The sequence below is a fragment of the Dama dama genome, chromosome 9, assembly GCF_033118175.1.
Source record: "Dama dama isolate Ldn47 chromosome 9, ASM3311817v1, whole genome shotgun sequence".
Classification (NCBI taxonomy): domain Eukaryota; kingdom Metazoa; phylum Chordata; class Mammalia; order Artiodactyla; family Cervidae; genus Dama; species Dama dama.
Genome location: NC_083689.1, coordinates 16,969,296 through 16,991,377, shown reverse-complemented (window position 1 = coordinate 16,991,377; position 22,082 = coordinate 16,969,296). Strand labels below are relative to the sequence as shown.

The following is a 22,082-nucleotide window of genomic DNA, read 5'->3' as shown; positions in this document are numbered from 1 at the left end:
ACAGACCTGCTACAGTCCCATCTTAGTACTCTATTAGTAAGGGTACATGTGAGAAAAGTGAAAAAGCCCTTTGTGGGTAATATTCTAAAGGATAAAATCCAAAATTGAAAAACACTAAAGTTTGCCCATGGGACACTCATGGATCTGATCATGCCCTTTTATTTTTTTTTTAATATTTATGTGTTTATTTGACTGTGCTGGGTCTTAGTTGGGGCATGTGGGATCTAGTTCCCCAACCAGGGATCAAACCTAGACCCCCTTCATAGGGAGCAGAGGGTCTTTGCCACTGGACCACCAGAGAAGTCCCTGGTCATGCCCTTTTAGAATAACACACACACACACACACACACACACACACACAACACAGGTAAAAGTTGAACCACATCACTCCTTCTTCCTAACTCCCCTCCATTCTCTTGCCACATGAATAGAAATTACCATTCTACGGTGTTGGCTGGGAGAGGGTTTGAATTGCCAGTGACTTTGAAAATGATTACAGGGACTTCGCCTTCTAATGCAGGAGATGTAGGTTCAATCCCTGGTCAGAGAACTGAGATCCCACATGCCTCACGGCCAAAAAACCAGAACATAAAACTGAAGCAATATTGTAATAAATTCAATAAAGACATTAAAAAATGGTCTACATTTTTAAAAAGGGAAAAATGATCACAATATGGGGACTCATAGAATCTTTATGAATAATTCTCTCTCTGATACAGATAGATACAACTTGAGGTAAAGCACTAATTTAACCACCCTTTTCTCTATGGAAGAAGAATTTCCATCAGCCAATAAAAACCTAAGATTTCCAGAATATTTTCATCTTGTTTCATGTTAATAAATAAAAATCAGAGCTCTGGGAGAGATTTGTCTTGTTCGTCATTCTGATATCAACTTCCATCATTTGTTGACCCCAATATATGCTTCGTCCATTCATTCAACAAACATTTACCAAACATCTATTCCATGATGGCTATTTTTCTTAGCAGTGGGCATGAAGCATTAAACAAGAGAAAGTAACGGCTTTCCCCCATGTCTACAAAAAGATAGCATGAGAGCTTATCAACTCTTTTCTCCTAATTGTAGGGCAATGACTTTTAGAGGTCAGAAATTTTTAAATGGTACTCTTCCCTTCAATTATCATGAATGTATACATGGGATAAAATTCCAAGTGCTGAACATTAAAAGCAAAACACAGTTTACTGATATTCCTTTAAAAAAAATAAAATTGAGCAAAGCAGCCATTACTAGCCAAAACAAGCTTCACAAGTGGCGCTAGTGGTAAAGAATCTGCCTGCTGATGCAGAAGATGAGAGACTTGGATTCGATCCCTGGGACAGGAAGATCCCCTGGAGTAGGAAATGGCAACCCACTCCAGTATTCTTACCTGGAAAATTCCATGGACAGAGGAGCCTGGTGGGCTACAGTCCGTGGGTCACAAAAAGTCAGACTTGACAGCAGCAGCAGCCGCAGGGGAAATCACAATTTTTAAAGAAAAATTAATTAACTAACCAAATACTGATAGTGAGAAGGACATGAAAGCCATAATGCAAGGACGGTGTGCTAGATGAAGGAAGCTAAATATGCAGTCAGAAACAAGTTGGATTAGGAGCTGTCCATATCTTTTTTTTTCTTTTCTTTTTTAGATGTTTTCTTGATGTGGACCATTTTTGAAGTCTTTATTGAATTTGCTTCAATATTGCTTCTGTTTTACATTTCATAGCTGCAAGGCTTGTGGGATCTTAGCTCTCAGACATATACCCTGCATTGGAAGGCGGATTCTTAACCACTGGGCCGCCAGGGAACTCCCTCTATGTGCTTCTCATTTAAGTTTTTCTTTCCTTTCTCAATCTTGGATAAATTCTGCAAGTGTTTTAAGTCCAACATGTGGTTCAGCTAAAATAATACACATTTACTGTTTCGTAATTTCTGTGGACCAAGTATTCAAGTATGACTTTGCTTTAAGCTCTCTTATAGACTGCAATCAAGGTATCATGAGTGGGATTGTTGTTCTTTTTTTCTTTTTTCTTGTAAATTAGTTTATTTTATTTTAATTGGAGGCTAACTACTTTATCGTATTGTAGTGGTTTTTGCCATACATTCACATGAATCAGCCATGGGTGTACACGTGTCCCCCATCCTGACCCCCACCACCTCCACCCCATCCTTAATGTTGTTCAGTCACTAAATCATGTCCGACTCTTCAGACCCTGTGGACCGCAGCATGCCAGGCTTCCCTGTTCTTCACTATCTCCCTAAGTTTGCTCAAACTCTTGTCCATTGATACAGTGATGCCATCCAACCATCTCACCTTCTGTTGCCCCCGTCTGCTCCTGCCCTCTATCTTTCTCAGTATCAGGGTCTTTTCCAATGAGTTGGGTCTTCACATCAGGTGGCCAAAGTATTGGACCTTCAGCTTCAGCATCAGTCCTGCCATACTCAATGATGAAAGATCAAAAGCTTTTCCTCTAATGTAAGGAAAAAACAAAAATGCCTTTTTTTTTTTTACTACTTCTTTCAATATAGTACTAGAACTCTTACAAAGAGCAATTAGACAAGAAAAATAAATGAAAGCCATCTAAATTGGGAAAGAAAAAGTAAAATGATGTTTGTTCACAGATGACATAATCTTATAGGTGAAAAACTCTGAAGATGCCACAAAAAAAAAAAAAAAAAAAAGCCTATTAGAACTTACAAACAAATTCAGCAAAGCTATACAGTTCATGAAGGATATAAGAGCAATACTCGAAAATCAGTTCCATTTCTATATACTAGCAACAGATTGACCCTGGTGTCAACCTAAATGTCCTTCAATGGAGGAATAAAGAAACTGTGTTATATATACAATGATATACAATGGAATTTTACTCAGTCATAAAAAAGAATGAAATAATGCCATTTGCGGCACATGGACGGACCTAGAGATTGCAGTACCTAGTGAAGTAAGCCAGAAACAGACAGACAAATATCATAAGATGTGGCTGATATGTGGGATCTTAAAAAAAAGGGCAGTGGGTACAGACGAACTTATTCACAAAACAGAAATACAGTTACAGATATAGAAAACAAACTTATGGTTACCAGGGCATATGTGGCAGGGAACAACCTGGAAGATGTGGATTGATATATACACACAAAATAGACAGCTAATAAAGACGTACTGTGTTACACAGGGAACTCCACTCTGTAATGACCTTTACGGGAAAAGAATGAAAAAAAGAGTGGATACATGCATACATATAAGATTCATTCCGCTGTATACCTGAAATTTACATGACATTGTAAATCAACTATACTCCAATAAAAATTTTTAACAAAATTTGAAGCTTTTGAACATCAAAATGCCCTACGAACAGAATAAAAATACAGCTCATGGAATAGGAGAAGACATTTGTAAATCAAAGATCTACTAAGGAATTAATATCTAGAATACATAAAGAACTCCTTCATGTGAACAACAATAACAAGCTAAACAGCTCAATTAAAGATGGGGCAAGGACTTAAATAGACATTCCTCCAAAGACAATGTACAAATAACCAGCAAGCACATGAAAAGGCACTCCACATGAAATGCAAATGAAACCCAGTGAAATTTCACACCCATTAGGATGCTGTTATAAAAACAAACAGACAAAAACAACGAAACAGAACACACAAAGAGAAAAAAATAGCTTTTATTGGTGGAAATGTAAAACTTCCGGTAGCACGGCAGGAAACCCTTGGCCGTCCTCGGCTTGGGGCTACATGAATCCTAATCTGTTCATCCTCACATGAGCCTTCTCTGTGTCTGTGTGCCTCAAACCTGCCCCTCCTTGTTTGTATAAGGATGATGTCCATCATCAGATGTAGCACACACCCAGGTGGTGTAGTGGTTTAGTTGCTAAGCCATGTCCGACTCTTCTGACCCCATAGACCGTAGCCTGCCAGGCTCCTCTGTCCATGGGATTCCCCAGGCAAGACTCCTGGAATGGGTTGCCATTTCCTTCCTGGGTGATCTTCCCAACCCAGGAATGAAACCCAGGTCTCCTGCCTTGCAGGCAGATTCTTTACCAACTGAGCTACAAGGGAAGCCCAGCACACACCCTAATTCAGAATGAAAAGTAGACCTAACATATAATAGATAAATTCCACTTCTGACACTACATCGAAAGGAAATGAAACCATCTCAAGGAAATTTCGATATTTTCATGTTCATTGCAGCATTATTTGCAGCAGTCAAGATATGAAAACAGAGTCCATAGACAGATGAAAAGATAAAGAAAATGTGGTGTATATATGTCCAATAGAATATTATTTAGCCTTGTAAAAGAAGGAAATCCTACCATTTGTGACCCAAAAAATGTACCTGGAAGGCATTATGCTAAATGAAATGAGATAAAACAAATTACTTCACGGTATAATTTACATTCAGAATCTAAGAAAAGGGTGGGGGGATATGTGAGGTGATGGATATGTTAACTAACTTGGTAGTGGAAACCCTTTCACAATATGCAGTGCTATGCTGTGCTTAGTCACTCAGTCATGACCGACTCTTTGCAACCCCATGGACTGTAGCCCGCCAGGCTCCTCTATCCACGGGGATTCTCCAGGCAAGAACACTGGAGTGGGTTACCATGCCCTCCTCCAGGGGATCTTCCCAACCCAGGGATGGAACTCAGGTCTCCTGCACTGCAAGAGGATTCTTTACTATCTGAGCCACCAGGCAAGCCCATGAATACCGGAGTGGGTAGCCTATCCCTTCCCCAGGGGATCTTCCCAACTCAAGAATCCAACTGGGGTCTCCTGCATTGCAGGTGAATTCTTTACCAGCTGAGCTACCAGGAAAGCCCTTCACAATGTATATGTATATCAAATTATTGCTTCCTGTATTTTTTTTAATTCAAATTTTTCATTCTTACTTTACTTGTTTATTTATTTTTGGCCACACTGCATGACATGTGGGATCTTAGTTCCCCAAGCAGGAATCAAATCCTTGCCCCCTTCATTGGAAGCACGCTGTCTTAACCACTGGACCACTGAAGAAGTCTCACTTTGTGTACTTAAACATGTTACAGTTTTATTAGTCAATTATGTGTCAGTAAAGCTGAAAAAAAGTATGTGCTTCCTCAGGAGAGTCCACAAAATCACCATAAAGTATCATTTCCCCAAAAAATGAACCCAGGACCTGATCAAGTATCTAGATCTACACATCAATTTATATTTATAATTTACAAGAAGCATATTTGAAACAATAGCACACAAATGCAATCAGCAAAACCCAGACCATTTCTTCAACAAATAAATTCCAAGAATTACATACAAGAGGGGGAAAAATAGTCCTATAGGTTAGAAAGGACATTAGACAACTATCAACCAATTGGAATATAGGGATATTATTTGGATTCTAATGTGAAAAAGTATAAAAAAAATCATGAGGGATTTGGGTTAATCTGAGTATTGGATATTTTATTTTTTAATAAAATTATAATTTGATAATATAATTATCATTAATACTTTAAAGTACACTAATGGGATTGTGATTATGCTTTTTTATATAAGTTTATTTATTTTAATTGGAGGCTAATTACTTTACAGTATTGTAGTGGTTTTGCCATACACTGACATGAATACGCCACAGGTTTACAGGATGTGTTCCCCATCCTGAACCCCCCTCCCACCTCCCTACCCCCCCCATCTCCCTACCCCCCCCATCCCTCTGGGTCTTCCCAGTGCACCAGCCCTGAGCACTTGTCTCATGCATCCAACCTGGACTGGTGCTTCGTTTCACATATGATAATATACATGCCTCAATGCCATTCTCCTAAATCATCCCACCCTCACCCTCTCCCACAGAGTCCAAAAGACTGTTCTATACATCTGCGTCTCTTTTGATGTCTCGCATATAGGGTTATCGTTACCATCTTTCTAAATTCCATATATATGTATTAACATGTTGTATTGGTGTTTTTCTTTCTGACTTGCTTCACTCTGTATAATAGGCTCCAGTTTCATCCACCTCATTAGAACTGATTCAAATGTATTCTTTTTAATGGCTGAGTAATATTCTGCTATGTATATGTACCACAGCTTTCTTATCCATTCATCTGCTGATAGACATGTTGCTTACATGTCCTGGCTATTATAAACAGTGCTGCGATGAACATTGGGGTACACATATCTCTTTCAGATCTGGTTTCCTCGGTGTGTATGCCCAGCAGTGGGATTGCTAGGTCGTATGGCGGTTCCATTTCCAGTTTTTTAAGGAATCTCCACACTGTTCTCCATAGTGGCTGTACTAGTTTGCATTCCCACCAACAGCGTAGGAGGGTTCCCTTTTCTCCACCTCTCTCCAGCATTTATTGCTTGTAGACTTTTGGATAGCAGCCATTCTGACTGGCATGTAATGGTACCTCATTGTGGTTTTGATTTGCATTTCTCTGATAATGAGTGATGTTGAGCATCTTTTCTTGTGTTTGTTAGCCATCTGGATGTCTTCTTTGGAGAAATGTCTGTTTAGTTCTTTGGCCCATTTTTTGATTGGGTCATTTATTTTTCTGGGATTGAGCTTCAGGAGTTGCTTCTATATTTTTGAGATTAATCCTTTGTCAGTTGCTTCGTTTGCTATTGTTTTCTCCCATTCTGAAGGCTGTCTTTTCACCTTGCTTATAGTTTCCTTCATTGTGCCAAAGCTTTTAAGTTTAATTAGATCCCATTTGTTTAGTTTTACTTTTATTTCCAGTACTCTGGGAGGTGGGTCATAGAGGATCCTGCTGTGATTTACGTTGGAGAGTGATTTGCCTATGTTTTTCCTCTAGGAGCTTTACAGTTTCTGGTCTTATGTTTAGATCTTTAATCCATTTTGAGTTTATTTTTGTATATGGTGTTAGAAATAACTTGTCTTTTTAGAGTTGTACTGAAATCATGTGATATACAAAATCTGCTCTGAAATAATCCTGGGGAAGAGGTCAAAGTAGATAGAATACAGATGAAACAAGCATCTAATTGGTAATCACTGAACCTGTGTGATGAATACATGGGTTTCATTACATAAAGCCGAGTCATGTTAAAAACTGAGTTTTCTTGGTCAAAAATCAGAGTACTGACAATATCATATGACTCAACCTTCAGGTCAGTCGCTCAGTTGTGTCTGATTCTTTGGGACCCCATGAATCACAGCATGCCAAGCCTCCTTGTCCATCACCAACTCCCAGAGTTTACCCAAACTCATGTCCATTGAGTCAGTGATGCCATCCAACCATCTCATCCTCTGTCATCCCCTTCTCCTCCTGCCCTCAATCTTTCCCAGCATCAGGGTCTTTTCAAATGAGTCAGCTCTTTGCATCAAGTGGCCAAAGTATTGGAGTTTCAGCTTGAACATCAGTCCTTCCAATAAACACCCAAGACTGATCTCCTTTAGGATGGACTGGTTGGATCTCCTTGCAGTCCAAGGGACTCTCAAGAGTCTTCTCCAATGCAAAAGCATCAGTCCAAAAGCATCAATTATTCTGCACTCAGCTTTCTTTATAGTCCAACTCTCACATCCATACATGACTACTGGAAAAACCATAGCCTTGACTAGGCATAACTTTGTTGACAAAGTAATGTCTCTGCTTTTTAATATGCTGTCTAGGTTGGTCATAACTTTCCTTCCAAGGAGTAAGCATCTTTTAATTTCATGGCTGCAATCACCATCTGCAGTGATTTTGGAGCCCAGAAAAATAAAGTCAGCCACTGTTTCCCCATCTCTTTGCCATGAAGTGATGGGATCGGATGCCATGATCTTAGTTTTCTGAATGTTGAGTTTTAAGCCAACTTTTTCACTCTCCTCTTTCACTTTCATCAGGAAGCTTTTTAGTTCTTCTTCACTTTCTGCCATAAGGGTGGTGTCATCTACATATCTGAGGTGATTGATATTTCTCCCGGCAATCTTAATTCCAGCTTGTGCTTCCTCCAGCCCAGCATTTCTCGTGATGTACTCTGCATAAGTTAAATAAGCAGGGTGACAATATACAGCCTTGACGTACTCCTTTTCCTATTTGGAACCAGTCTGTTGTTCCATGTCCAGTTCTAGCTGTTGCTTCCTGACCTGCATACAGGTTTCTCAAGAGGCAGGTCAGGTGGTCTGGTATTCCCATCTCTTTCAGAATTGTCCACAGTTTATTGTGACCCACACAGTCAAAGGCTTTGGCATAGTCAATAAAGCAGAGATAGATGTTTTTCTGGAACTCTCTTGCTTTTCAGTGATCCAGCGTATGTTGGCAATTTGTTCTCTGGATCCTCCGCCTTTTCCAAAACCAGTTTGAACTTCTGGAAGTTCACGGTTCAGGTATTGCTGAAGCCTGGCTTGGAGAATTTTGAGCATTATTTTAGTAGCGTGTGAGATGAATGCAACTGTGTGGTAGTTTGAGCATTCTTTGGCATTGCCTTTCTTTGGGATTGGAATGAAAACTGACCTTTTCCAGTCCTGTGGCCACCACTGAGTTTTCCAAATTTGCTGGCATATTGAGTGCAGCACTTTCACAGCATCATCTTTCAGTGCTATGTAATCTACTTCTGTCTGCAATTGGTTATTTCTATAACAAAAGACTTTTTAAACTGACACTAAACATACCAGTCAGTTTTGTGGATGTTTATTAAGTGGACACAAAACCCAAAAATCTGACAAAGACTTCAGGAAACTAAATTCCTAAGAATGCAAAGGGAAAGACACCCACTGATACCACCTTGGGACCCATATTCAGATCGAAGATCTTTCTGCAGACCCATTCAGCCAACCCCTTTCTATGATGCCCATCAAGCTAAATTCTGCTTCCTCCATTGGCAGAACTGGAAGGGAGAAATGGTGTCTTTACAGAGTTTCCCTCTTGAGGTTAAGTGGTGTCGGAAGCAGCCTTGTATCTGTGTATTACGTTGCTGAGTGGATGTAGAGAGACTTTTTGCTTGTTTGTTTCAAATAAAATGTTTTTAAGATTTTTTTAAAATTTTTATTTAGGTGGTGGTGGTTTAGTCTCTCCGCAGTGTCCAACTCTTTGCAATCCCATGGACTGCAGCCTGCCAGGCTCCTTGGTCCATGGGATTCCCCAGGTAGGAATACTGGAGTGGGTTGCCATTTCCTTCTCCAGGGGATCTTGCTCACCCAGGAATCAAACCCAGGTTTCCTGCATTGCAGACAGATTCTTTACTGACTGAGCTACAAGGGTTATCCTTTTTTTTTTTTTTTAATTTTTATTTATTTATTTTTTTTTTAATTTTTTTTTATTATTATTATTTTTTTTTTCCAGTGGGTTTTGTCATACATTGATATGAATCAGCCATGGATTTACATGTATTCCCAATCCCGATCCCCCCTCCCACCTCCCTCTCCACCCGATTAAGGGTTACCCTTTTATTCAGTGAGTTCTTTTTATTTTTGGCTGTGCTGAGTCTTCAATGCTGTGCCGGCTTTTGTCTAGTTGTGGCAAGCAGGGGCTATTCTCTAGTTGGGGTGTGCAGGCTTCTCATTGCTGTAGCTTCCCTTGTTGTGGAGCACAGGCTCTAGCACATGCAGGCTTCAGTAGTTGCGGCTCCTGGGCTCTAGAGCACAACCTCAATAGTTGTGGTTCACTCACAGGTTTAGTTGCTCCGTGGCGTGTGGGATCTTTCCAGACCAGGAAGACCGGTGTCTCCTGCATTGGCAGGTGGATTCTTTACCTCTGAGCCAGCAGGGAAGCCCTGTTTTTGATTCTTAGAGTGATGAGGAAGACTGACTTCAAACAAAAATGGAAACTTCCTCTATGAGAAGCCCTGGGCCTTGGGGAGACAGAGTCTGGGAGACTAGGAAAGTTTGTTCCCTGAGGACAGGGTACAGAGCAAGTTGGGAAACACAGCTTGCTCCAAGTTGCCTCCTGAAGACATAATATACTCAATACAACCTTCTTACTGCCATGTTCCAGCCCCCTAAGGAAGTCGAACTATTCAGGGAACAGAGGTGAAACGGAACAATTAATCTAACAAGGAGCCTTGGGAATTGACTTCTTATTGGCCCAGAAGTCATAAATATTCCCTCCATTCCTACAATTTATCCTCCACCCCAGCTTTCCTTCTTTGGGTCAGGAGGCTGCATACCTGTGCCTTTATGAGCATCTTTCTGTTCTGATCTAACTTCATCATTCTTGTCCTTTTCTGAAAGCAAAGCCAGCATCTTTATTGCCCATCCACAGGGAGGGAATGGAACTGTGTTTGCCTCATGCCCCTGTGATAATGTCAAGAAGAGGAAAGACAGCCCTGTAAGTGGATTTGGGGACAAGAAAAGAGGGAGGGAGGAGGAGAAAGAGAGAACTTTGAGAGAATGCCAGCAGATATTAGAGCTGCTATGTTCTCAGAGAACTGGGAGAGTCTAGTTGGCTCAATTCAACACAGTTTCCCACCCAGAATCCAATAACCACACTTGGCTACCTAGTTCAGCTTAGTCCAAATGTGATGCCACCAAGCCCTTTCCAAAGCTCATGATTTTCTTAGTACCTGCACCAGATTTTCCAAAGCTCACTCGAGCATCTCAAAGGACAAAGGAGTTTCCATCAAACTTTTGTAGGTGAAGGTTTGAGCTCTTTCCATCACTGAGTCTCTGAAGCCCTTGGAATTGCAGATACTAAGTAGTCTTGGAATTCTCAGAATAATTTGCTATTATGCCCATTTCAGCATATGTTGATAAATGCCTCCTGAGTCTGTTTCCTTCATTCAATTGTAAATTCATTAATTCACTCTTGATTTTTTAAATTAAAGGGATTAAGAGTACAGGCTCTAGAAACTTTCCTGATGGTCCACGATAAAGAATCTGCCTTGCAATGCAGGAAACTTGGGTTTGATACCTGGTTGATCCCTTGATTCCTGGTCAATAAGATCCCACATGTCTTGGAGCAACTAAGTCCAAGAGGCAACTAGAGAGTCCGCGCACCACAGCAAAGGCTCCCACACGATGCAACAAAAATTCCAAGTGCTACAATTAAGGCTTCTGGAAGCCAAATAAATAAATAAAATTTTTAAAAGAGTACAGGCTCCATATTCAGACTGCATAGCTTAGTTCTGCCGCCCACTTTCTGTGGCGTTCCACTTGATTTTATTAATCTCCTTGCATCTCCACTTCCTTATGTGTGACACAGACCCACCAACACTGGGTTGTTCCGAGTAGCTGATTGAAAAAGAATGTAGAACAGGGCCTGGTACTGTAGGAGACAATAAAAAAGAGGATCATTATTTATTCATGCATTTATTGGAGATGGGATATATATCTTCTATATCCAGTTAAGACATTGGCTACAAAATGAACAAAGAAATCTATTTCCGTAGCAGGAATAGAGACACAGGCATAGAGAAGAGACTTGTGGATTCAGCGGGGGAAGGAGAGTGGGGCAAATTGAGAGCATAGTGTTGAAACATGTACATTACCATATGTAAAATATTTACCATATGTAAAATAGCTAGGAGGAAGCAGCTGTGTAGCACAAGCAGTGTGCTCTGTGATGACCTAGAGAGCTGGCATGGTGTGGGGAGTGGGAGGGAGGTCAAGAGGGAAGGAAAATATGTAAACTTAACAGCTGATTCAGGTTGTCATATGGCAGCAATCAGTACAACATTGTAAATCAATTATCCTCCAATTAAAAATAAACATTTAAAAAATGAACAAAGGCACACAGCTCCTGCTTTAGAGTGTCTGGAGGACAGGGGTTGTGCCTATTTGTGTCTTTGTCTGCACCACTCACCCCAAATCCTGGCGTAATGCAGCCATCAATAGTTTATGGGTGGGGGGGAGACAGTGAGTGCATAAATAAGTGAATAACAGTGATATGATCAGAGTTATCCCTTTTTATAATTGGAGTTAAGACGCTTACAATGATATGCTCGTTTCTGCTGCATAGCTAAATGATTCAGCTTTGTGAGTGCATATATCCCCTCTTTGTCACCACAGAGCATTGAGTAGAGTTCCCTGTGCTATAAGGTAGGTTCTCGTTAGTTATCTCTGTGATACCTAGTAGCCTGTAGATGCCAATCCTGATCTCCCAATTCATCCCACCCTCCCCTTTTCCCCCTTGGCATCTATATATTTGCTGTCTATACTTGTGTCTCTATTTCTGCTTTGCAAATAGATTCATCTGTAAACCGTTTTTCCAGACTCCACATGTATGCATTAATGCATGATATTTGCTTCTTTCTTTCTGACTTATCAGGAAGATTATTCTGCCAGTGATTTCACGATGGTTTGGAGGAGACAGAAAGGATGCATGAAGACTAATACTTGACAACCAGAACTAAGAAGAGCCCTGATGCGAGTTGGTGGTGGGAGGAGGTAGATGGAAAGATGTAAGAATAGACAGTTCAGCTTGTAGAAGACGTAGCAATTCATTGACAGAGTGGCTTTGGCAGTGGAAGTAACAAGGGAGGAAAAGTCAAAGTTTCAATCATAGGTGTCTGAAGCAATGATGATTTTATTCACGGAAATAAGGTCACCAGAAAAGAAATCGACTTTGTATTTTCCATGATAAACTTGTCGTGCCAGGAAGAAAAGGAAAGGAAAACCACCATTTTTATAATCATATTATTCTTTGTCAGATACTGTGTAGAAAACTTTACACCAACATCTCATTTAATCCTCAAAGCAAGCCTATTATCCATACACCATTATTCTCATCCCCTTTTGACCAAGAAAGTGAGATTTTAGTGGTTAGGTAACCCACTTAAGATCGCCTAGCTAAGTGGGAAGCTGCTCTATAAAACAGGGAGCTCAGCCCAGGGCTCTGTGAACCGAGAGGGGTGGGAGGGATGGGGGTAGGAGGGGGGCTCAACAGGGAGTGAATAGATGTATACTTAGAGCTGATTTACATGGCCGTACAGCAGAAGCTAGCACAACATTGGAAAGCAAATTATGATCCGATTTTAAAAAATAAAAATAAATAAAGATCATCTAGCCAGTAAGCAGTGAGCCCATGAATCACACCCAGAAATATACCCAGGTATATTTCTCTTTTCACAGCCCTTCCTTAAAACTGAGATGATGCTGCCAAATGTTGGCTGAGGTCATACTATATTTTGGGGCACTATTTCAGTCACCTTCCATGGGCTACATCACTTCATCTTCTAAGAAAATACAGGTGGGTATTATCACTCCCAAGGATAAAGATACAGAAAATGAAGTTTAGAGAGGCTGGAGGTGGGGGAGGTGTGAGTGTTAGCATTAGTGGCTCAGTCGTGTCTGACTCTTTGCAACCCTATGGGATTTCCCACGAAAGCATACTGGAGTGGGTTGCCATGTCCTTCTCCAGGGGATCTTCCCAACTCAGGCTTTGAACTCATGTCTCCTGAACTGACAAGTGGATTCTTTATCACTGAGCCACCAAGAGAGGTTAGTAGTCACCAAGTAATGGAACCAGAATTTGAATCCTGGTCTGTCTGATCCAGTTATCTAAGTGCTTCCATCTTTCTACACTGAGTGAGTGTTAGTTGCTCAGTTGTGTCCAACTCTTTGTGACCCCACAGACTGTAGCCAGCCAGGTTCCTCTGTCCATGGGATTTTCCCAGGCAAGAATATTGGAGTGCATTGCCATTTCCTTCTCTGGGGTATCTTCCCACCCAGGGATGGAACCCAGATCTTCTGCATTGTAGGCAGATTCTTTACCTTCTGAGAAACACTATATTCGTGCAAATTATCCTGGTAGAAAAATTGAGTTGGCAGGCAGAAATTCAAGTCTGGGAGTGAGGAGTTGGAGTTATAAATCTGGAAATCAATTCTGAAAACCATGAGACTTCTACCAAGAAGGTTTTTTTGATTTTTCAGAGTTGGGGTCCCACTCAAGGATCCAAGCCCCGTCTTCTGCATTGGCAGGAAGATTCTTTACTGCTGAGCCATCAGGGAAGCCTGTCATACCCCTATTGTAATTTTAAAATTATATATTTTATACCCATTATTTAAATGGTTATACTAAAACTTTAATCATGTGTATTTTTGTAGAAAGTCCAAAATGTTCACTGTTTCTATTTTCCTGCAACTCAACACAAAAACATTACAACAATTTTATTTAATTCTCCATTTTGTCTCATATTACTTTGCATAGTATTTTAATCCCCCTTATTTACATGCATGGGCTTCCCCGATGGCTCAGCTGATAAAGAATCCACCTGCAGTGCAGGAGATGCAAGATATGCAAGTTTGACCCCTAGGTTGGAAAGATCCCCTGGAGGAGAAAATGGCAGCCCACTCCAGCATCCTTGCCTGGGAAATCCCATGGACAGAGGAGCCTGGCGGGCTACAGTCCATGGGGTCTGAAAGGGTTGGACCCAACTGAGCACAGCACAGGTACAAATTGTGTGTGTGTTTAGTCTCTCAGTCAGGTCTGACTCTTTGCGACCCCATGGACTGTAGCCTGCCAGGGGATTCTCCAGGCAAGAATACTGGAGTGGGTTGCCACATCCTCCTCCAGGGGATCTTCCTAACCCAGAGATCAAACCCAGGTCTTCTGCATTGCAGGAGGATTCTTTATCGTCTGAGCCACTAGGAAAGCCTATGAATGCTGGAGTGGGTAGCCTGTCCCTTCTCCAGGGGATCTCCCCCATCCAGGAATGACACTGGGGTCTCATGTATTGCAGGCGTATTCTTTACCAGCTGAGCTAAGGCAAACCTGTATTATTACTATGTTAAAACAATGTTTTGTTCAGATTTTTTCTACGTTACTACCGATTTCTTGGCTGATCATTGTTCTCAGGTAATGCTTTTTTCTGGATTCAGTTTGTTTTGTCATGAAGTAAACCCTTTAGGCAGAGAAGGCAATGGCACCCCACTCCAGTACTCTTGCCTGGAAAATCCCATGCACGGAGGAGCCTGGTAGGCTGCAGTCCATGGGGTCACAGAGAGTCAGACACGACTGAGCGACTTCATTTTCACTTTTCCCTTTCATGCATTGGAGAAGGAAATGGCAACCCACTGCAGTGTTCTTGACTGGAGAATGCCAGGGATGGCGGAACCTGGTGGGCTGCCATCTATGGGGTCGCACAGAGTCGGACACGACTGAAGCGACTTAGCAGCAGCAGCAGCAAACCCTTTAGTTGTTTCCTCAGCCAGAGTTCACGCGTGGTTTACTGCCCATCTTTGTATGAATCAGAGGTATTCAAGGGAGCAACCTTGAGCCAAAGCTTGACATAAGAGATGTAAACACTATATCAGTGGTTCAAGATGGAACACATATATAATTTGACATCATAATTAGTCCAGGTTGGAAATTTAGGATGGATCCCCCAGAGGAGGAAATGACAACCCACTCCAGGATTCTTACCTGAGAAATCTCATGGACAGGGGAACCTGGCGAGGTTTGCAAAGAGTCATACATGACTAAACACAGGCATGCACAGAAATTGAAGGTAATCTTTTCAAATCTTCCAGAATCATCTCAATAGCATTCACGTAACTTCACCATTTCAGTACTTCCAGAAGAATCATATCCATGGAACCAGACAACCAAACCAGCTCGTCTGAGTTTATCCTCCTGGGACTTTCAGAAAAGCCAGAACAGGAGACTCTCCTCTTTGCCCTGTTTCTCTGCATGTATGTGGTCACAGTAGTGGGGAACCTGTTGATCATCCTGGCCATCAGCACAGACTCCCACCTCCACACCCCCATGTATTTCTTCTTGGCCAATCTCTCCTTGGTTGATTTCTGCCTGGCCACTGACACTGTCCCCAAGATGCTGGTGAACATCCAAATCAAGAGCAAGTCCATCTCTTATTCCTGCTGCCTGACACAAATGTACTTCTTCCATTTCTTTGGCATCATGGACAGTGTCTTAATAGCCGTGATGGCTTATGATAGGTTTGTGGCTATATGTCACCCCTTACACTATACCGCTATCATGAGCCCACGCCTCTGTGGCCTGCTGGTCGGTGGCCCGTGGGTGTTTTCTGGCTTCATCTCCCTCACCCACATCCTCCTGATGGCCCGTCTGGTTTTCTGTGGCAATAATGAGATGCCTCACTACTTCTGTGACCTCACCCCGCTCCTCAGACTTTCATGCACGGACACCTCTGTGAACAAGATCTTTGTGCTCATTGTGGCGGGGATGGTCATAGCCACGCCTTTCATCTGCATTCTGGCCTCCTATGCTCGCATCATTGTGGCCATCATGAAGGTGCCCTCTGCAGGAGGCAGGAAGAGAACCTTCTCCACCTGCAGCTCCCACCTCTCTGTGGTTGTGCTCTTCTACGGGACCACCATTGGGGTCTACCTGTGTCCTTCATCTGTCCGCAAAGCCGTGAAGGAGAAAGCCTCTGCTGTGATGTACACTGCCGTCACCCCCATGCTGAACCCCTTTATCTACAGCCTGAGGAACAGAGACCTGAAGGGGGCCCTGATGAAGCTGGTCAACAGAAAAATCACCTCACCCTCCTGACCACCAGGACACCTGGAAGCTTCCAGGGAGTTATGATGTAAACAGCTGGGTCCTTGGGCAAAAATCTGGAATTGCATGGGTTGGGAGAATACCACTTTAAATTTTGAATTGCAGAAGCTTAAAAGGTAACCTCAAGATAAGTTTGTAATTATTTTCTCAATTATTGGGACCACTAAGGGTCCTTTGGAGCATGTCTCATGCTGTGTTTCTACAAGGATCAGTCTAGTTCTAGCAGATTGGATTTATTCTGGTTCACAATCTACTTTGATGTGTTGTCGCTCAGTAATGTCTGACTCTCTCGCGACTCCATGGACTGTAGCCTGCTAGGCTCCTCTGTCTATGGGATTGCCCAGGCAAGAATACTGGAGTGGATTGCCATTTCCTTCTCCAGGGGATCTTCCAGATTCAGGGATTGAACCCACGTCTCCTGCATTGCAGGTAGATTCTTTACCAAGTGAGCCATCAATGAGCACTCAACAAATATTTATTGAGTATGTATCCTGGGTTTGATGTTAGATGCTGAACATAGAGTCATGAACAGGAGCAACAAAAATCTTTATAGTTTGAAGTTTATAGCTGAGAGTTGGAGAAGTTCCTTGACAGTTATTGTAAAACGGAATATAAACATAAGAGGAAAGATATAGTAGGAATATCCAACAGAGTCTGGAAGGGAGAATCAGGGAAGGTCTCCTGGGAGACGTGAGCCAGAAACCTGAAGTGTAAGATGGTGTCATTCGGGCCAAAGGAGGAGAATGAGTGCCTCAGAAAACTGACAGCTTGTGAAAAAGTGACAAAGCAAGCGAAAGAGAGAAAAACATGCATTTGTGAGGTGAAAAGTCCAGTTATGGTGAAAGACTTGGGGAATGCTAGGTCCTGAGGGCTTTAGGACCAAGCCTATGGCCTTTCTCCTGAGAACCAGAGAGTTAATTTGACTTGCAGGGACCAACATCAAGGAGCAACTTTGAGTGAGCTGTCCACCCTTCCTGTCACTTATCCTATCTTCTTGGGGAGCAAGATGGCTTGTGTTAGATAAAAGTTGTGAGAGGCCCAAGGGAGAAAGAGATTCAGACCATACACTATGAAAGTGAAGAACCATCACTTGTCGCATTTATCTTCATAGACAAAGAGGAGAACATTAGTCAATGCGATGATGAACCTCTAAACCAGAAGAAAGCCGAGGTATGTCTCCTTCTCAATACATACCTATGTGCGTATTGCATTACTTATTCCATGCATTGCAATAAGTAGTAACACAGCTGATACCAGAAATGAGAGCTATTCATTGCACATTTCTGCCATCTTACCATGCTTCTCTGAGCTCTTTTCGTCACTCTAAAGTTCCTATAAGGGTGATACATTATATTTATGTCTATCGTGGAGTAACCTTAATACTCACATGGAGTGTATGTGCATGTGTGTGTGTGCTCAGTCATGTTTGACTCTTTGCAACCCCATGGACTGTGACCCACCAGACTCCTCTGTCCATCGGATTTTCCAGGCAAGAATACCGGAGTAGGTTGCCATTTCCACTCCAGAAGATCTTCCTGGCCCAGGGGTTGAACCTGCGTCTCGTGTGTCTCCTGCATTGGCAGACAGATTCTTTAGCACTGCACCTCTCATACCGAGATTTACAACTAAAATGGAAAGAGTGGTGAATTTGAATGGGGCCAGAAATTGTCAAACGGTGCTAAGCAGCTGACACCATCTTAAGCAGAATGGTTTTGCATAATCTTACATCTAATTTGCTTTTGTAGCTTTCCTTTGTTTTTTTTTTCACAATCTCTCAATTATTTATTTAAACCTTTTCTAATAGAAAATTTTAACACACACAATGCTGCCATAATTGTTTAATGAACTCCCATACACCTCTTTCCTCAGCCACTTAACTACCAACCTCTGGCCAATCCTACCTCATCTACAATTTTATCTCCTTCTCCCACTCTTGTATTCAACAACTTAATGTTTTAATTTTTTTATTGGAGTATAGTTGCTTTACAATGTTGTGTTAGTTTTCGCTGCACAGCAAATGAATCCACTATGCATACATACATTCCCCTCTTCCTTGGACTTCCTCCCCATTTAGGTCATCAAAGAGCACTGAGGGAACAGACCTTTCCCTATGCTATATATGCTGTTTTCATTAGTTGTCTATTTTATACATAGTATCAGTTGTGTATATGGGTCAATCCTAATCTCTTATTCCACCCCACCCCCTTTCCCCCCTTGGTGTCCACACATTTGTTCTGCACATCTGCCTCTCTATTTCTGCTGTGCAAATAAATTAATCTGTACTATTTTTCTAGATTCCACAAATAAGCATTAAGATATATTTGTTTTTCTCTTTCTGATTTACTTCACTCTGTACCACAGTTTCTAGGTCCATGCACCTCTCTGCAAATGACCCAGTTTCATTCCTTCTATGGCTGAGTAATATTCCATTGTATATATGTACCACATTTCTTTATCTATTCCAATATCTTAATTTTTTAAATAAATTACCATTTGAGAAAGGCGTATTAGTTTGACACAACCTCATTCAAAGCTGAATTGCTTATATAGGTCACTTGCTGGACCTATTTTTTATTTCTTTTGAAAAAAGAAGGCAGATAGATTGAATGCACATGTATTATTATTCCTAGAGACATGACCTCACTGTTATAAGGACTGAGTATCACCATAAATAATCTTTAAGGATCATCACTGTTGCTTTCTTTTCAAGAGTATTAAATTAGACTTTTTCAGTTGAAACAACAGACCTCCAGACCTGGCCCTGTGGGAGACTGGAAAGACAGTGAAATCCTCCATTTTCTGGTAAATAAAACCCAGAATTTCAGAATATCGGAGTTTGGAGAAGGAGGTGGAACCCATCAGTCTGGTTGGGTCCTTTTTTGGAAAAACCAAAAATCAAGTGAAAGTTGGTCCACAGTGCTCCTCAAAATTTCCCTTTGTCCTCCTGCCATAAGAATGCAAATCGTTACAACGCTGGTTGGGAGAGGACTGGAATGACCAGAGACGGGACATTATTAGAACTCGGGGGTCAGAGAATTTCGTGCAAACCTTTCCCTTTGTTTCCTGTTTGAATTGAGGCACTTGCTTACCTCCCTCCCTCTCCTGTGCAATGTGGAATACCTCATTAATGCCTCAATAAAAATCTCTTAAGATTCTGTCAGCCAAACTATCTCTGTCTTGCTTTTTGTTAAGAAGTTAAGAGCAGACTTCCTTTGAGGCTCAGTGGACACGGGTTCAATCCCTAGTCCAGGAAGATTCTGCATGCCACGCCCAGAGCAGCCAAGCCAGTGGCCACAGCTACAGAGCCCATCCTGGGTCTTCATTGCCGTGTAGGCTTTACTCTCTTGTTGAGGAGCCGGGGCTCTAGAACACTGGGGCTTCAGTAGTTGCAGCACATGGGCTCAATAGTTGCAATTTCCAGGCTCTAGAATGCGAGCTCAGTAGTTGTGGCTTAGTTGCTTCATGGCATGCAGAATCTTCCTAGACCACGGATTGAACCCATGTCTCCTGCACTGGCAGGCAGATTCTTTACCACTGATTCTTTACACAGATTCTTTACCAGGGAAGACCCCATGCTTTTTAATATATATTTAGATTTGTTCACTTCTTAATCCTGGAACAAAATCCTGCAAGTATTATCAACCCAACATAGAACTCAGCTTAAAACAACCAACAGTCATTAACTTACGGTCTTGTTAGGTCAGAAAACTGGGCGTGGCTTAGCTGGGTGACTGGTTCTGGGTCTTTCATAACATTGCAGTCAAGATGCTAGAAAGGGGAATTCGCTGGTGGTTCAGTGGTTAGGACTCCCACTTTTACTGTGAAAGGTGTGGGTTCAGTCCCTGGTCAGGGAACTAACCACACAGTGTGGCCAAAAAAAACAACAACAAAACAAATGATGCTAGCAAAGACTGTGGTCATCTCATAGCTTGACTGAGGATAGAGGATCTGTTTTCCAGTCTTACACTGAGCAGATCTCAGTTCTCTGCTGATTGCTAACAGTGCCTGGACATAAAGACCTTTTCATGGTGCAGAGAGAGAAAGAGGGTGAGAGACAGACACACACAGGGAGACAAAAAGAGAGTGAGAAAGAGATGGAAAAGGAAGGAGGGGGCGGGGGAAGGGATGAGTGAAGGTGAGGAGGAGGAGGCTACAACCGGACAATCTTTATAATCCAATAGCAGAATGAGTTTTTATCATTTTTGCTGTATCCCATTTGTCTGAAGCAAGTCACATGTCCAGCACATATTCAAGGCAAGAGCATTATACACGGAGTAAATACCAGGGGACAGGGATTTGGGGGTCATAGCACCTTAGAGGCTGCCTGATGCCCTGACATCCTCCTAGAGGCATCTTTTCAGATGAATTGACCCACAGTGTAATGGGAGGTTGAGGATGGCTGTTCTCCAAAGCTGGGCATTGGTGCTGGTCTAGACACTCAATTCATGCAGTTCCACATTGAGACACACAGGGGCAGCAGATACACATACCTAGGACGTCTCTCTCCCCTCAAGTCCTTGAAACCAGTTTCCAAGTTTCCATGTAATGCCTTTTTGGTACCAGGCATAGGCTGGCAAATCTTGGGTCCTTACACTACCCCCGCCTCAGGTTCTTCACCACAGGGGAGCCACAAACTGACAGCTTCCCCAAAGGCTTCCCAAGTTGGGGCACTTTAGGAAAGTAGCCTTAAGGGTTCTGAATTTCTCATCCATTCCACCCACCCTCAGGATTCAAGGAATCTGGGCCCCCTCTTCCCACCACACCCCAGACCAGCACTGTCTGGGGTCCAAATAGGGAGGGTCCACAGGGCCCAGTTCTTTCCCAGGCAGGGAGAGAGGGAGGGCGGCAGGGGGGCAGAGAGGAAGGGATTAGGGAGAGAGAGAGAAGAGAGACAGAGAGAGAGGCAGTGGGAGAGAGAGAAGGGAAGATACAATGAATTTAAAAAAAACAAAAATAAGCGTGTATAAGTCCAGAGGAGACCTTGGAACAAGACAGGATGTAGGGTCCATTTCATCTGAGGGGTGGGGAACACGACAGAATTTGAAGAAGTCAAGGTGAAGGTAAAGAGACAAGACTGACAGCAATGGATTATGGGGCCACTTCCCCTGGTGGCTCAGCACTAAAGAATCTGCCCACAGATGTAGACGACACCAGCTGGATCCTTGGACAAGGAAGATCCCCTGGAGGAGGAAATGTCAACCCACCCCAGTATTCTTGCCTGGGAAATCCTAGCAACAGAGGAGCCTGGCCAGCTACAGTCCATTGGATTGCAAAGTCAGACACAGCTGAGCGACTAAACCACAAAAATATATATATATAAATATAAATATATATATATATATATATTTGGGGTATATGTTTTAACAGACCACATTTTGTTTATCCATTCATCAGTTCATGGGCATTTGAGTAGTTTCCACATTTTGCCTCTTTTGAATAATACCATTGTGAACATTCACATAGAAGTTTTGTACAAATAAGATTTTAATTTTTAATTATTATTACCTTTATAGAGGTATAATTGATTTATCAGTTTCAAGGATATAACATGATGATTCAACATTTGTATATATTGCAAAAAGATCGAAATAAGTCTAGTTCACTTCTGTCACCACACATAGTTACAAATTTATTTTTCTTATGAAGAGAACTTCTAGGCAACTTTCAAATATGCAATACTGTATT

The 22,082-nt window shown here is 42.0% G+C and overlaps 1 protein-coding gene across 1 annotated transcript; it reads left to right on the top strand.

The window, feature by feature from the left end:
- Positions 1–15,446: 15,446 nt before the first annotated feature.
- Positions 15,447–16,388, top strand: LOC133061227 (olfactory receptor 1M1). The gene has a single exon (XM_061149218.1). It carries the CDS (start codon positions 15,447–15,449, stop codon positions 16,386–16,388), a length of 942 nt encoding a protein of 313 aa, XP_061005201.1.
- Positions 16,389–22,082: the final 5,694 nt, after the last annotated feature.

Excerpts from the sequence above, each read along its gene's own strand:
- LOC133061227 (XM_061149218.1), top strand. The coding sequence starts at position 15,447 with ATGGAACCAGACAACCAAACCAGCTCGTCTGAGTTTATCCTCCTGGGA.